This window comes from Tupaia chinensis, unplaced genomic scaffold (genome assembly GCF_000334495.1).
Source record: "Tupaia chinensis unplaced genomic scaffold, TupChi_1.0 Scaffold000410_1, whole genome shotgun sequence".
Lineage (NCBI taxonomy): Eukaryota > Metazoa > Chordata > Mammalia > Scandentia > Tupaiidae > Tupaia > Tupaia belangeri.
This window is the reverse complement of record NW_006159915.1, coordinates 520386-536132: the sequence shown is the minus strand read 5'-3', so window position 1 is coordinate 536132 and position 15747 is coordinate 520386. Positions and strand designations below refer to the sequence as shown.

At 36.8% G+C, this 15747-nt stretch overlaps 1 protein-coding gene across 1 annotated transcript in view; it reads right to left on the bottom strand.

Annotated features, from left to right (window-relative positions):
* HDAC9 (histone deacetylase 9) overlaps nt 1–15747 on the bottom strand; it is an 865518-nt gene that overhangs the window by 466297 nt on the left and 383474 nt on the right. The window contains exon 7 of the mRNA XM_027774184.1: nt 3186–3317. Coding sequence (XP_027629985.1) covers nt 3186–3317 — 132 coding nt within the window. The remainder of the gene's footprint in view (nt 1–3185; nt 3318–15747) is intronic.

The window sequence follows — 15747 nt, the reverse complement described above, 5'->3', positions numbered from 1 at the left end:
AGGGCACTGGACCCAGAATCCATGTGATGCTGTTCCCCTCAAGGATTTAAAGTAATGAAACGTAAATGAATAAAAATGGATTTGTGTTGTACAAAAAAAAAAAAAAAAAAGAATCAAATGGACCTGTTAGAGATGAAGGTTATAATATGGGAAGTCAAAATCTCCCTTGAAAGTATTAAAAGCCAACTAGATCATACCGAAAGTAGAATCTCAGGTCTAGAAGATAAAATTGCTGGCCTAGAAAAATCCACCACAAAGACTGAGAAAACTGCCCCCTCCCCTGAAAATGAGAATAATATAGAAGAAATACTAGATAACATCATATGTCCAAACATCCATATAACTGGTATCCCAGAAAGTGAAGAGACTCATAACGGCTTTGATAATCTATTCATAACGGCATTGAAATTCTGCAAGAAAACTTTGGCCATAGGGCGGGTGCCACCACACCCTTGCAAGAAAACTTTCCAAACCTAGAAAGGCACTCAAAGATCCAGTCCCAAGAAATACAAAGGACCCCAAATAGAATCAGCCCAAGAAGATCTTCTCCAAGACACATTATAGCCAGATTGACCAAAAACACAGACAAAGACAAGATACTGAGTTTGGCAAGAGAGAAACGGCAAGTTACCTACAAAGGATATCCCATCAGGCTAACAGCAGACCTCTCATTGGAAACAATGCAAATGAGGAAAGAATGGAAAAATATATTCAAAGTGTTAAGGGAAAAGCAATTTCAACCAAGAATACTGCACCTGGCAAGATTATTCTTCATAGAGGAAAAAAGACAAGAACATTCTCGGACATACAGAACCTGAGAGAATTTACCAACACCAGATCAGATCTCCAAGAAGTTCTCAAGGAAGTGCTATACCAGGAAAACTAAATACAGACGCACAGAAATAAGAGTTCAAAAACTAAGAAAATGGCCAACTTAATCATAGGGACAAGTCTGGAGTTGAATATTATATCCCAGAATTTAATCGGGAAGATTGAGCCACAACAGAAGATAGACTTAAGTACATGAGACTGAACTGGTGAAATAGCATTTTATGACTTTTGACTAAAACATTGCTGATTTTCTTCTAGGCTTTGTTTTCCATTTTTAAAGATTATTGTCCTGTCTTGATCTGTTGCTAGGTTCATGTACATACTATTTGAACAGAATCCTAACCTGTTTCCTGGCTTTAAGTTTTAAGCAAAGTTTCTTAACATTTCTTTGATTTATTAGTTAAAATTGTTTTTCTTGAAATTACCAGCTGAACTTCGTATTCAAAGTATTTAGATTATTTAAGAAATTTTGTGATCAAACATACCAGATGGGAAATCACATTTTGTATGCTGTGACAATGCTCAGGGAATGAATTTAAATTAATTAAGAAAAATTTTTCAGAAAAAAAAAAAAAGCTCATGGAAATACATGTAATGGGAAGAAAACTATGTATGAATTTCAAAAAGTTTTTGTACCAAAATAAATTCATAGCTTAATTATAAAAAAAAAATTTAAATTTAATTTTAGTGAAAAAAGAAGTTACCTTAGTAATCTGTACCTAAATACATGCTTCCATCTCCATTTCCACAATATTTCCTTATATTTTTTTAAAACTAGACACTGTTGTAGCCAAAAAATTATAGAAAATAAACACTTTGTCTTATTTTATGCTTGTGTGTGTTTTTGTTTTGTTTTGTTTTTTGCCAGAGGAGTGTGGGCTGGCCAGCAAGAGACAGAGAGGGAGAAAGCACCCTCCAATGGGGCATAGTCACACCATAATCCTTCTTCCTCCACTTGTCAGTATTTTCAGTACTCATACACAGCTCCACTTGTCAGTATTTTCAGCATTCATACACAGTTGCCTAGCTTTTTTTTTTTTTTTTTTTTTTGAGCTATTGGGATGAAATTTGACTCGGGTTGGTCATGTGGAGTCTTGCTCCCTTAACAACCAGGCCAAGAGTCAGCCCAATAGCCCAATAAACACTATTTTTTTCTTTTTTTTATTTTTAGGTTTTTGCCATATGGTGTGTGTGTGTGCTCACCAGAGACAGACAGAGAGAGGGAAAGTGAGAAATCACTCCCCATGGGCTGGAGTTGGGAGATGGTCACACCACAATCCCTTCTATATTCTCTTCACAGGATTTCTCATACATGCACACAAGCCCAGTGTGATTTTCAAGCCACTAGGTCTGGAACTTGAACTGTGGTTGGCCATGTGAGAGTCCAGCACCCCAAATGCCATGGCACCTGCTCACCTCAATAAGCATATATTTTAAAACTACTAAATATAAGATCTGATCTTGGACAACTAAATCCAACAATTATAATGTATAAGCACAGTTTTCTTTAAGGACAGGAAAATGATTACATATTACCAATTCTTTCTTGATGCAACCAAAGGAAATGGTCAGCTAAACCACCTGGGTGTAAGTAAGTATTCAGTAAACAGTAGTTAGTATTTTTACTTTTCCTAGCCCTTTTGGTTCTTGTATCTTTAGGACTTCTCTAATTTCAGACCAGGTACAACTGGGACTAGAGGGGTTTGTAAGACATCAGGTTGAATTTCCTAACCTGTTCACCCCACTACTAACTAGGCAGCTAAAAAAATAAGAATTCTTCCAACTGAGACTAGTGAAAATGACAGTTTCTTCCCCTTCATAAAAAGCAATATAGTCCCGTCCTGCCATAAGTCCCAGTTCACTAGTAAACACATAAAGTCATTTATGAGTTCTGTAAATTTGTTGAAAAGTCAAGGTTTTGCTGTTCCACGTAGTTTAATTTTCCCAGATGTATTCTGTACATTCATGTCTGAACATGGAGGAAGTGTTCTTCTCAGACCTCCCTCTGCTCATTTCTGATCAGATTTCATTAAAAGGTATATTCTTCTGGCTGGCATTCCCAAAATGAGCTGCCTGTTCCTGAAAAGAATCAGGTTAAGTTTTGGTGTTCCCTAGTTATATTAGCCTTGATTGACACATAGCTCTATTTTTTCATTCATTTCCTCTTTAACACAGTTGGTGAACGCATAGCAAGGTAATGAACTACTTGTGAATTTTCAATATTATTTCCTTTCAAGAAATATTTCTCCTGAAAATAACTTTTAATATGTAGCAGGTATATTTACTCTAAACTTATGTTTTCATTGCTACTACCAGCATTTTTGTTAGTGTATATCTGCCCAGTCCTTAATTACCTGTCACCTCAAACATTCGCTTCTTGAATGAAGTGACAACATTTCCATCCTTCCGCCTGAGTAAGGGGCTGCTTCTCCTCTCTGCCACTTTCTGTTTTAACCTGGACCGCACCTTCAAGTTGGGCTCAGAGGCTAGGGATTGAGACAAAGAAAATAGATAAAAATTAAAAAATAGAGAGCCAATTGCTCCTGTGTTATAAAAATTAAAAAAAAAAAAGTCTCATTCTTTTTTTGGTCTCTTCTCATTCTCAAATTAAAGACCCAAGCATGTAATTAAGGCATTGACTTTAAATAAACAGACAAATTTAATTATTTTTATGAAATGTGTGAAATGAATTTTCTTCTCTCAATATGAAAGTAAAAAGGGAGAAAAATATAAGTTTCCTACTTATTTTATGTAGCAGAATTGGGATAGTTAATGAGAAGTTGAGTCACTAATTATGGGTCAGAGTAAGATTTATTATACTTTATTGTCAGCTCTCTTAACTCTCGAGTGAAACTCAATAGGCGCAAAAACAGTAACTTAATGTGATTTTAGACACTTTGACCTGACTTTCAGTAATAAGAAGATACCTTTGTAGAATACAATTTATGACTAATTCTGACTCCTGGGTTATTGCCTTGTCAGTAGTTTCTAACCTAAAAGCCTGGGAAAATATATTCCATGTAATAACATTGAACCAACTAGAATCACTGTGAACAAGGCTTCCTATGCATTCAGTATACCATAGACTAGATGGGAAGGGTGGCCAAATCTAAGAACTGAAAGTTCTGAGCTAGGTCATGTGTTCCTAAATACAAATGCACACTATTTCTACATGCTACTGTTTCTCTGGCTAAACTATTCTAAATAGTAAAGCTCTATAAATAATTATCATTTATCATGTGTTTAAATAATTATACTACAGAACAATGGAATCACTGGACTGGATCTTTGTGTAGAAATTAAAAGATGATGATGATGATATGGTGAAAAAAATTATAAGTGTTAGTTGTCATCAATATCAGTTGACGTCAATGATAACTAACACGTATATAGTGTTTTCTATGTTTGAGTACTGTACTAAGCATTGTATCACTATTAATTTAACCACAAAAATATCCACAGGGATAAATACGATTTATAATTTTACAATATTGATGAGGAAAACAAAATATAAATACAGGGTAAGTAACTTGCCCAAGGTTATAGAGGTAAAAAGGAATGAGTCATGATTTGAACACAGGCAGTCTGGCTCAAGTCTTTTCTTTCAAATTCTGACTATAGTGTCCCTCTACCTCTTCTTATGTATGAAAACTATTAAAATTATAGAATACCTTTTCAAAAACACTACTCAGCATTTAAAATAGATATGCTACTATTAGAGTTGAACCCTTTGATCACTGAAAATGTTTTATTTAAAGAGATACATGTTTTTGCCAATAGATAAGCTGCTATTAGAGTTGAACCCTTTGATCACTGAAAATGTTTTATTTAAAGAGATACATGTTTTTGCCAGACTACAAATGTAGCAAAAGGTGTACTGAACAACCATCCCTCCTCTTGCTTGCTTTCTTATTTGAAACACATATACTTATTTTTCATTTTGATCTTTCTTCTTTATTAAAGAGGTTTTTTGTTTGTTTGTTTTTGTCCACATGAGTTTTACCAGAGAAAGAGAGAAAAAGCAAGCCGTCATGTCAGGGACTTGAACCACGATTGACTATGTGGGAGTTCAAGCACCTTCACCACTATGCCACCTGCTGGCCCCTCCCTCTCTTTCCTTTCTTTAGAGCTTTAAACTAAAACTGAGAACCTTTGAATTATAGGGGTTCTTGGAATGGGCCAGGTGAAATAGAAACAAGAAAAAGGATAAGTTCAGATAAAATTAAAGGAAGTTTTTTTGTGTGTGTTGTATTTTTTTTTTGGGGGGGGGAGAGGTTTTTGCTATAGGGCGCATGTGCTCACCAGAAAGACAGAGAGAGACAGATAGAACAAGAAGCTTAGAGTGATAGAGACAAATGTATCACATTACCTCCTACCTTGAGACAAAGAAAGCAAACAATTCTGGAAAAGATTAACGTTCTTGCCAGACCTGCCAAGAGTGGCAACCTGCTTTGCCTTATGGGAAGTCCTAACCTTAATTACTAAGTCCCAACTCATTCAGTACTAAAGTGAGAAAACACAGGTCGATTGAATTATTTTGATTTGTTTCCTTGTATACATTTAAGTATTTATTTAAAAGTATCAATCTTGGGGCCGGCAGGTGGCGCAGTGGTCAAGGGTGCTGAATTCCCTCATGATCAACCATGGTTTGAATCCAGGACGTGGTGGGATGCTTTCTCACTTTCCCTTTCCTCTCTCACTCTGTCCCTCTTTGATCAAAATAAATAAATAAAAGTTAAATAAAACAATTATTAAAAAAAGGTATCAATCTTGTCTCTGAAAACTTACAAGTAATAAATATATTCTTCTAAAGCATAGAAAGAAAAAGTAAGGACCTATGAATTACTGTTGGCATCCTTTCTAAACCTATTTATAACCTTACAATAAAAAATATTCTCAGATCTAGACATTATCACACTATAAAAACTAATAGATTAAATTATACAAACTGGTTGTCCAGACAATGTAAGTCAATTGGTTAATCACCTCAAGGGGCAGTGTGTGGAAGAGGAAAGGTATTGCATCTTCAGTGACAGGATGTGCAGTGGAGTCTGCAGGGCACCACTTGCCTGTTATGGGATTATTTTCAGTGAGACTCCAGTGCTTTCTGAGCCTGTTTTTCACTTGTGCTTTCTGAGCCCAATTTTTCACTTGGGAAACATCAAGTCTAAGACCTTCTTGGCTCCACTGGATGTAGCCACCCAATTAAGTACCTTGATAACTGATAATCTAGGTGAATGTAGAAGGGAAGAAAGGATTTATGGAATATATATTATTGGTAGTAGTGTTGAAGGGTACACAGCTAAAAATGACTGAGCCAGGACTGGATCCCAAATCTCCTGATTCTCAGTGCTCTGTGTCTCTTAACACACTGCACCAGCTGGGCTGAGTGTCTACAATCAAGACAAAATATAGTGACAACTTGCAAAAATAGTATAGGCCATTTAAACATTCTGTGTGAAAACTATTTTCCACAAACTTTCAGAAAGAAATGATATTTAAGATTGCAGATGGGCCAGCGTGGTGGTTAAGGTGCTGGACTCCCACATAGCCAACTGTGATTCAAGTCCCAGACCAGAAGACTTGAAAATCACAGCAGGAGTATGTGCATACATGCCCAAAATTCCAAGAGGATAAGGGATTATGGCATGGCTATTCTCCCTGGGGGGTGATTTCTCACTTTCCCTCTCACTGTCTCTCTTTGGCAAGTGCACATGCTCTAAAAAAGGGGGGGGGGGGGTGTAGATAGCTTTTACTCCTGTTTGTCTATTTGAAAACAGGGTAGATATACAACATCTTCAAAAAGTTCATGGAAAATGCATTGTGAAAAAAATTATTCATGAATTTCAAATTTTTTCTACATCAGAATAAATTTGTTTTTCAGTTCCATTTTCTGTGAACTTTTTGAAGTACTTCATACAGCTATTACAATTCTTCCAAGAGTCAGCATAAGAAAGCAAACACCAGAACAGGAAGGTGAACTGGGTTCTAGTCTTTCATCTACCACCGACTACAGTTAATAACCTTGAGTAGTTAATAGTCTCACAGCATATCAGTTCATTCTTGCAAATCAGCTATGATAATAGAGCCTGAAGTCAAACGTGTGTGTGAGTGTGTGTGTGTGTGTGTGTGTGTGTGTGTGTGTTTTAGGTTTTTGTCATAGGGTGTGTATGGTCACTGGAGACAGTGAAAGAGAGAAAGAAAGAGAGAAAGCATCCCCCTTGGGGGATAGCCACACTGTAATCCCTCCTCCATTTTTTTCTCAGGATTTTGAACATGCATGCACATGTGCCCAGTATGATTTTCAAGTCTCCAGGTCTGAGACTTGAACCTTGGTCATCCACACCACCTGCTGGCCCCAATACATGTGTGTTTTAATGCTTATTCCACATACTAGCTGTTTGGCTTTGGATAATTCACTGTACATCTTTAAACATCCCCTTCTCATGCTAATGTGGGGATACTTTTTTCTTGATTTTCTCTATTTGTCCCAAGAGATTGCAATTTCCTTTATTCTCTGACCTCATGGTGGCTAAATTTTAAAGATGAGTCACTCCAATCCTTTATTGGTTGAATGTCATTTGGGCTCAATCTCCAGACAGGACAAGCTGGTGATTAGGATTAAAGAGGGAGGGAGGGACCAGGCTGTTCTACACACTCTCTGTTAATGGTGCTACATTGCCAGATATGATTTGTCACTTCCTGATTTCATCTCCCTCTACAGGTCCCTGCTCCATGGCTCCAGTTCCTTTATACTCTAAGAATAATTCCCTCTTCTTTACCCTTCAGCCCAAGAAGGGAGAACGGCTTCCTGCTGTTGCTGGTTTCTGGGTGCCTCCACCTTCCTATGCAGTTTCTTTGACCTTGTTCATTTCACTTTAAGTGGTCTTTTCATAAAAATCTATGATCCATGCTGCATAGGTCTGCTCCCTGATTAATAGCATCCTACATATCTTGCAGTTACTGTAGAATCAGATGAAATAATGCCTAGTAGAAGATGAGTCAGTGTTGTTTTTTGTTTTTGAGAGAAAGATTTTTTCTATTGGGTGTGTGCACATGCTAAAGAGACAGAAAGCTAGAAATCACCCCTCCAAGGGGAATGGCCACTCCACAATTCTCCATTCTCCTCTCAGGACTTTTGGGCATGCATGCACATGTACTTGTTAAGAGTTTTAAGTCTCCGGGCCTGGGACTCAAACTGTGGTCAACTATGTGGGAGTCCAGCAACATAACCATGATGCCATCTGTTGGTCCCTAGCCAGTGGTTCTTAACCTGGAAAGAATTTCATCTCTTAGGGAACATTTGAGAATATCTGGAAACATTTTGGTTGTTGGTATGGGGAGTTTTTACTGGCATTTAGTGAGTAGAGGTCAGGAAGCTGCATATCATCCTACAGCAAGTGCACTGGACCACTTCCACAGCAAAGAATTTCCTGCCCACTCACATGAATAGTGCCAATCATCAGAAACCCTGGGTAAGCAATCAGAAAATGGTAATGTTAATAACTTTGCTACTCTGGAATGATATCTGCCAGAAATTCTCAAAGAGTATGTATGAAGGTAAAGGAAGAAAAAAAAATGATCAAACTGAAAAGTGCCATAAGTAGCTTAAAAATATTAAATACTTCAATGAAATTTATACTTGGAAACAGAGTTATAAGTGTTTTGTAATACCACTAGGGTATGTACATACATACACATACACAAGTGGTATTACAAATATATGTGTTGGGAATGTCATGACACATTTTTTTAATAGAAAAACATGAAGTCATGACTTTCCTAATAACTTAATACATGTGCATGTGAGTGTGAGTGTATACAAACACACACATACATATTGCGGCAGGGTGACTCGAGGGCATGTCAACTTATGAGAGAGAGAGACAGAGCAGGTTGAAGGAGAAAGCACCCTACATGAGGGATGGCCATGCCACAGTCCCTTTTCCTCAAGTCTCCTCTTCTTGGAATTCTGGACATGCATGCACACAATTGGTCATGTTTCTTAAGCCCAGGTTCAGGGCTTAAACTACACAATCATCCATGTGGGATCCAGCTATGACAACTACCAGGGGAGCCAGTCCAATACCATTAATACTTCTAAAAAAAGTAAAGCTAGTCAACATCTATCATTTGGTGGAGATACGCAGAGGGCATAGTTCTTAATATTGGGAAGAGAAATATTTGATGCACTGTGATATTTTTTCTCATTATCAATTGAAGACATAAGTTCTTTAAAACTAAGAATTATTGATATACTGGAAGTATAATATAAATATATTTTCACAAAATATATAATATAAAACTTCTCTAAGGAAGGGTGCCTAGCTGCTGACTGTATTTCAATAATAGTTTTGAGTCACCAGAGATATTAGTAGCTCGGGCATGAGGGTGAGGGATGGGATGACAGATAACTGTCATTTAGTCCTTGCAATGCTCTATAAACTCACTCCTAACATTTCAAAAGCCCACATACCAAAGCTTAGCATGATATAAATTCAGGCAGAATTAATGACCTAGTGTGCTGACTCAGTTTGCAGTTAGAGTTAATTCCATTTTTAATGCTCTGGTCTCCCCAAAGGCTGAAGATTTCCATACCAGTGACTTACTAATGGGATGCAAATCCTCAGAGCCCATGAAGAGATCACTAGCTGGGGAGAATGTATTTCATGCCTAGTTGCACTAATTGCCTTTCTATTTTTACCCCATGCCCATCACTCTCTACATCTCAATTAATCACAGAAACAGAAGGCAAGCTTTTTAAGAGTATGTGCCCATTTGAGTGCATTTGTTTGATGAGTTGAAAACCTGCATAAAAAGTTAATTATCATTATATAAGTGAAAACAATAAATATTAGAATAAACAAGACAGGCCTAAAATGTTCTTCTCTTCTGACCTAGAACATTTTTTTAAACAAAAGGAAACAAACCATTTGAAGAATCCCTCATGGGCTAAAGATATTTCAAATGGCTCTTCATGTACTGATCTCGACGGTACAAAATAAACTACAGGGGCAAGGTAGGAGAATAAAGTGGGGAAAGGATAGTAAAGTTAGGGAGCACATACATAAATTAAAAAATGAGTATTTCATGGTATGGCAAGCAACAAGGCCTAGATCTGTCATTTCACTAAGTAGTTGCAAACTGTGAGGTATAATTTTTGTATACATACACCCACATACAGACACATAAACCAGCTTTTGTAGTCTGTATACATACACCCACATATAGACACATAAACCAACTTTTGTAGAAGCATACAGGCCTATGACACAAATACACAAGACTCAAAGTCCAATGCTAACTCTTTGATGGACTAACAGTAACCCTGACTGAGTTGTTTAATCACTGTGAATCATTTTATTACCTATAACTGAGCAGTAACGATGCCTACTATACAACTTTGTAGAAGAGTAAAGAGAGGTGGAATAAAGTTCCTAATTTGAATGGCAGTCACCAAAAAAATTATTCGATAGATAGAAAAAGAATAAATAAATGCGGCTCACTTTTAAGACTAAGGAAGCTATGTCAAATAAAACAAAACAAAATAAAAAACCATTAGAAGGACAGATGTTACCATTGGTCTACTTTGCTTAATACAATGTTATTTATCACAAACATTTAACAGATGGAAGAATGCAAAGTTATCTGTTGAAAATGATATACATGGTAATATGTTTGACTTGACTGACATGTACACATGCACTTAAAAACACTACACTGTATGCTGTAAAGATGAGCAATGATTAAATGCAAACAACAACAAAAAAAAAAACAGTCCTCTTCTGAACTTTGACTTGGTATATTTAAAATACTTTTTGGTTAATAACTGACTTGACATATTTTCCTTACTTTTTAAATTTGCCTGTTTATAAATTCTATTCCAAAATCAAGTTCTACATCTTAAATATATGTTTATTCTCTAAGAATTAACTACAGTGTGAATTTGTCTCTGTCCAATTTTAATGTTAGGTTATACTCTACATGAAAAATAAATTCAATAAAACATATAATGATATACTGAAAATCCTCATTGGCAATTAAGCATAAGGAGAAAAGGAACATGTTTCCATTGAGTTAATATTTTTATTTATGTTAATAATAGTTTTAACATCATAATTAATAAAATAGTTAAATGGTTAATTATTTATCAAGATTAAGTTCTAAATTGATAAATGTTTCTTTACACTAATGAATATTTGGAATTTCAACAATTCCATCTGCAAAAAGCGTTTATTTAGCTCTCTAACTCCCAGTGAAGGTCATGACTTCACTGCCAGTCTCAAATCCCTTTTCTGCATTGTCTATTCATCCCTTCTGTCCTGGCTGTCTGTCAGCGCATCCATGTAGCCTCTCCTCTCCTGCATTTCTCCTGCTATCTCCCACCCTCAGGGCTACTTTGTGAGCTGCCATATCCACTTGAAGCCAAACACTATAATCTGTCACCCATTCATTCTTTGTCCTTATGTCTTTTACAAAGATCAGTTGCCTGGAACAATTCTCACTCAAGAACCTCTCCTCATCCCAGTTAGCACTGTAGAAATCCACGCCATGAACTGTTCAACTGAACCATCCTCAACATCTTGCAAGACATTTTGAGGACAAAGTAAATTCTCTAATCTAGTTGGTCAAAAGGCATAGGTTACAGTAATTTAAAATTTTCATAATTAGACTAAGACTATGTATTTTTCTAAAGTAGCATTCAGTATAATACAACAAATCTCACTCAAATTTGCCTAGTTTGTGTAATATGAACCTTTAATGTTTAAATTAGATTTCATACAGTTTGATATGGAGTAGTAAAACTTCTAATGTCTTTCTAATTATAACCATCTAACAATATATATTTCATATATAGGTGTTTAAAATTTTATTTTGGGAAAATACTAGCTTCTAATAGGTTAGCACATTTATGGTAATATAATGAATGTGGTTTCCTAAAGAAATTATAACACCATTCTTTGATTGAGGAATACTACTGTAATCATCTATCCCTTAATGTGAATATGCTAATGATGCCTATATGTTAAAGGAGAATTATCCTTTTTCAAAACTATATGGAAAATGTTATTCATGCTACTGGATTTATAGGGCAATTTTCTGAAAATTGTTTATAGTAGCATTTATTGCTCTCTTCTGATTATGTAAGTCATACATGTTTGAGATTTTTAAGAGTGAGACAACTATGGATACCTTGATAAAATATTTGTCATGTTTTATATTAAATATTACTTGAAAATAATAATTATATTGGGTCATTGGAAAAGTAATGACACATTTCTGCATAGATAAACAGAAAGATATGACTTCCCTGATGATCCAATATTATATTTATGATTGTATCCTATTTGTTCATTTAATAATATATCATGAGTCTTTTTTTCAAGCAACTATAGTCTTTAAAAAATACATTATGTGTATTGCTGTGTTATTTGTTCACATTTAAATGTGAATGCATAGCATGTATTTAAACATATGATAATGCTGTACATTCAGGTGGTCTACAATGTTTTGCTTAGAAAAACAGCACAGTGACACATATCACTATAAATCTCTGGGCACTTCGAGTATTTCCTTCCATGAGTGTAAATAAGAATTTGACTCTTGGGTTTTGCACACATCCAAACAATGTCAACATCCTTATGAACAGAAAATAAATACTAACGGGCATACATAGGAAGCAGTTATTATGGAATCATTGGAAGCATCTCAGAGCGCCATGGGAAGACAATATTGGGACCTTAGTAACAGGAGCATGACCTAGAAGGGGAAGATTGTTAGTTCTGGCAAGTGTTTTCCCTTAGCACCCGTGGGTGTCTCATGTCAAGGGCCAGAGCACAGGCCTCTGAGGCTTACAGGTCCATGACAAGGCACTCAGTGCCTCAGTCTAAGAGCGGTACTTCTGCATGCTGGATCCCCTTTCCTCGGCCTCACCGATGTTTCTCCAGAGTGCCTTGCAATCAGTTGGCTCAAAAAGCAATCTATAAAAGTTTCCAGAGTGAACAAATATACGTACAAACTGCTACCCAATACTGTCTTCTCCATCTTCATACTAGGACAAACAGGCGAAGGTAACTATTTTAATCAAAATTGTATGCCATTTTTAAGTACAAATTACCATTTTTAACAGAGATAGATACTTTAGTTAAACAATGTGATTCTCTAGGAAAAGAAATGATGAGTTAGGAACTAAGCACTTTTTTATAGGTAAAATCAAAATCTTCTATTCAGTTCTTTCCATTATTTCATTAAATTCAGTTAACAGCTTTTGAACAATAATACTGAGAACCTTCTACTTAGTTGGTTTCATTGTTCAATTAAATTCAATTATCTGCTACTAAAAAATAATAATAATGACAAACTTTGATTTAGTTGGTCCCATTGTCTAATTAACTTCAATTAACAGATATTAAATAATAATGTTACAAACTAGTGTGAGAGTAAGCTCCATATATTGAGCTCCCCTCATCCCTACCTCTTCGTCCTAGCTCCCAGAGACCCAGATGCTGGTCCAGCTGGGCCTCCTGAACATGACCTTTACCTCATGAAACTGGCCCATGCCAGGGGCCATTTCAGAGGTACAAGGACCTCTCTCATATTAACCTCACAAGATTAGGGGCACTAAACCCTAAACATACTCTGCTTATTCTGGTCATCAATAAGCTAACCTTTTACTGTAACCTTCAAGCAATGTATGTACTAAACAGACCCATGTCCTAGTGACAGGGAATCTGGGTTGATTTTTTGTTTGTTTGTTTAGCTACTTAATAGCTACTTCCTGTGTTAATACTTTAGTCTTATTTCTTGAGGTACTCTTTAGATTTTTTGCCATAGGGCATGTGCACTTGTCAGAGAGAGTTACAGAGACAGAGAAAGTGAAAAATCACCTCCCCCCCCAGCCAAGGGTAAATGGCTATGCTCCAATTCCTATTCTTCTATTCTCCTCTCACAATTATGGCATGTATACACATGCACCCAGTGCATTTTTCAAGGCACCAGGTCCAGGAGTGGAACTTCAGAGTCAGCCATGTTGGATCCAGTGCCTTAGCTACCATGCCACCTGCTGGCCCTCTGCGTTGATTTTTATTTGACTTATGAATAAATTGTTCTTATTGGTATAAAACCTGAGCCTATGCTGATGATAGCATGGATCATTTTCCACCTGGATGGCAGTAGAACACTTTCCTAATGTAAGTAAACTCATATGTTCTCCCGCTACACCTCCAAAAGTGTTCTTTGGAACTGGTAAACATGGAAAAGCACCCTCAGATTTGGGGGCTCCCCTAGAAAATAAGGTCTCAAGTCTCATATAGTCCATTATTTTTTCAGCATCTAATATAGTGTTTACTATATAGAATAAACCTATTAGGTATTTACTGCAAGAAGGGATCAATAAATGAGAAATGGGGGTGTTAAGGGCTAAGGTGATTGGTTTTTTTTCCCTTGGGTCCTCACAGTCTAGCAAGAATGAATAATAGACTGATGATGATTAACATCGTGTGAGAGGTATGGCAGTGTGTAAAGCAGAGACTCATTTGCTTTGAGGAGGCACACTCCAGGGCTGACTGACACGCTGACAGTTAAAGGTGGGAAGAAGGTATAGCATGATGCAGGGGCAACAACCATGTCCAAAGGAAATCACGTATTCAAGAAATGGGGACTAAACATGCTGGTGGAGGAAGGAATGCTAAATAGGAAGTAAGGCTTCAAAAATAAACATTAAGGGGGCCAGCAGGTAGCATGGTGATTAAGTACTAGATCCCACATGGCTAACTATGCATAGAGGAGAAGGGACTGTAGCATGGTCATACCCCCTGGGGGTGATTTCTCATTTTCACTCTCTCTCTGTCTCTCTCTCCCAGTTGAGTGTACAAAAAAAAAAAAAAAAGCAGCATCAGGGGGCCAGGAGGTGGAGCAGTGGTAACACATTAGACTCACATGGAAAAGGGCCTGGTTCATGTCCCAGGACTACCATGTGCACACCACAACAGCACAACAGCTAAGACTGGGGGTGGATTGTCACATAAAGACCCTGGTGGGGTACCGGTGGGGTACCTGTGGGGTACCTATTTCTCTGTCTTTCCATCTCATGTGGAAGAAAGAAAGAAACTCATAGGAAAAAATAAATCCAACAAAATTTGCTAAATTAGAAATATTAACAGAGAGGGTCCTCTCTCTTTTGTTCTTTCATCTCAGCATGTAAAAATACTCAAATCTTTCCCCCTTTAAATAAAAAAAAGTCCTCTATAGTTACAGAGAGAGATTTCTGCTATAGGATACACGCACTCACCAATGTGACAGAAAGCAAGAAATCATCATCCAAGGGTGATGGCCAAGCCACAATCCTTTGTCCTCCATTCTCCTCTCAGAGTCTTGGGCATGGACAGACATGTACCTGGTGTGAGTTTAAGCCACCGGGTCTAGTACTTGAATCACAGTTGACTGGGAGTCCAACGACATACACATTACACCATCTGCTAGTTCCTAGACACGGATCTATAGCACTTTCTGTGTTATACTTCAGTCTTATTTCTGTAGGTAGTCTTGCCACCACCACGTCCCTAAGTTCAAAACGGTGTAAGAGGACTCCAGACCTCACTGCTTCTCTGAAACTACCACAGATAATGCTCAGAACAAGAAATGTAACCATCGATTTTTGTGGGTTTTTTTTCTAGTACTTAGTGACTACATAATGCTCACAGTAGGTATTGCGATAAAGAGGAGTTGAATGAATAAATGCATAATTTTGTGTATCTAAAGCAGGAAAGAAACTTACATAGAGTGGTTAGGGAACGAATGTTGTTGAGAAGAGAGCTAACTGAACTTCAACTTCTCTGTGTCTAAGCATTTCTTGATACTTAATATTATATTAAAAGGTCATATTCAACAGATGTGGAAAGTAAAGTTAATTTTTGG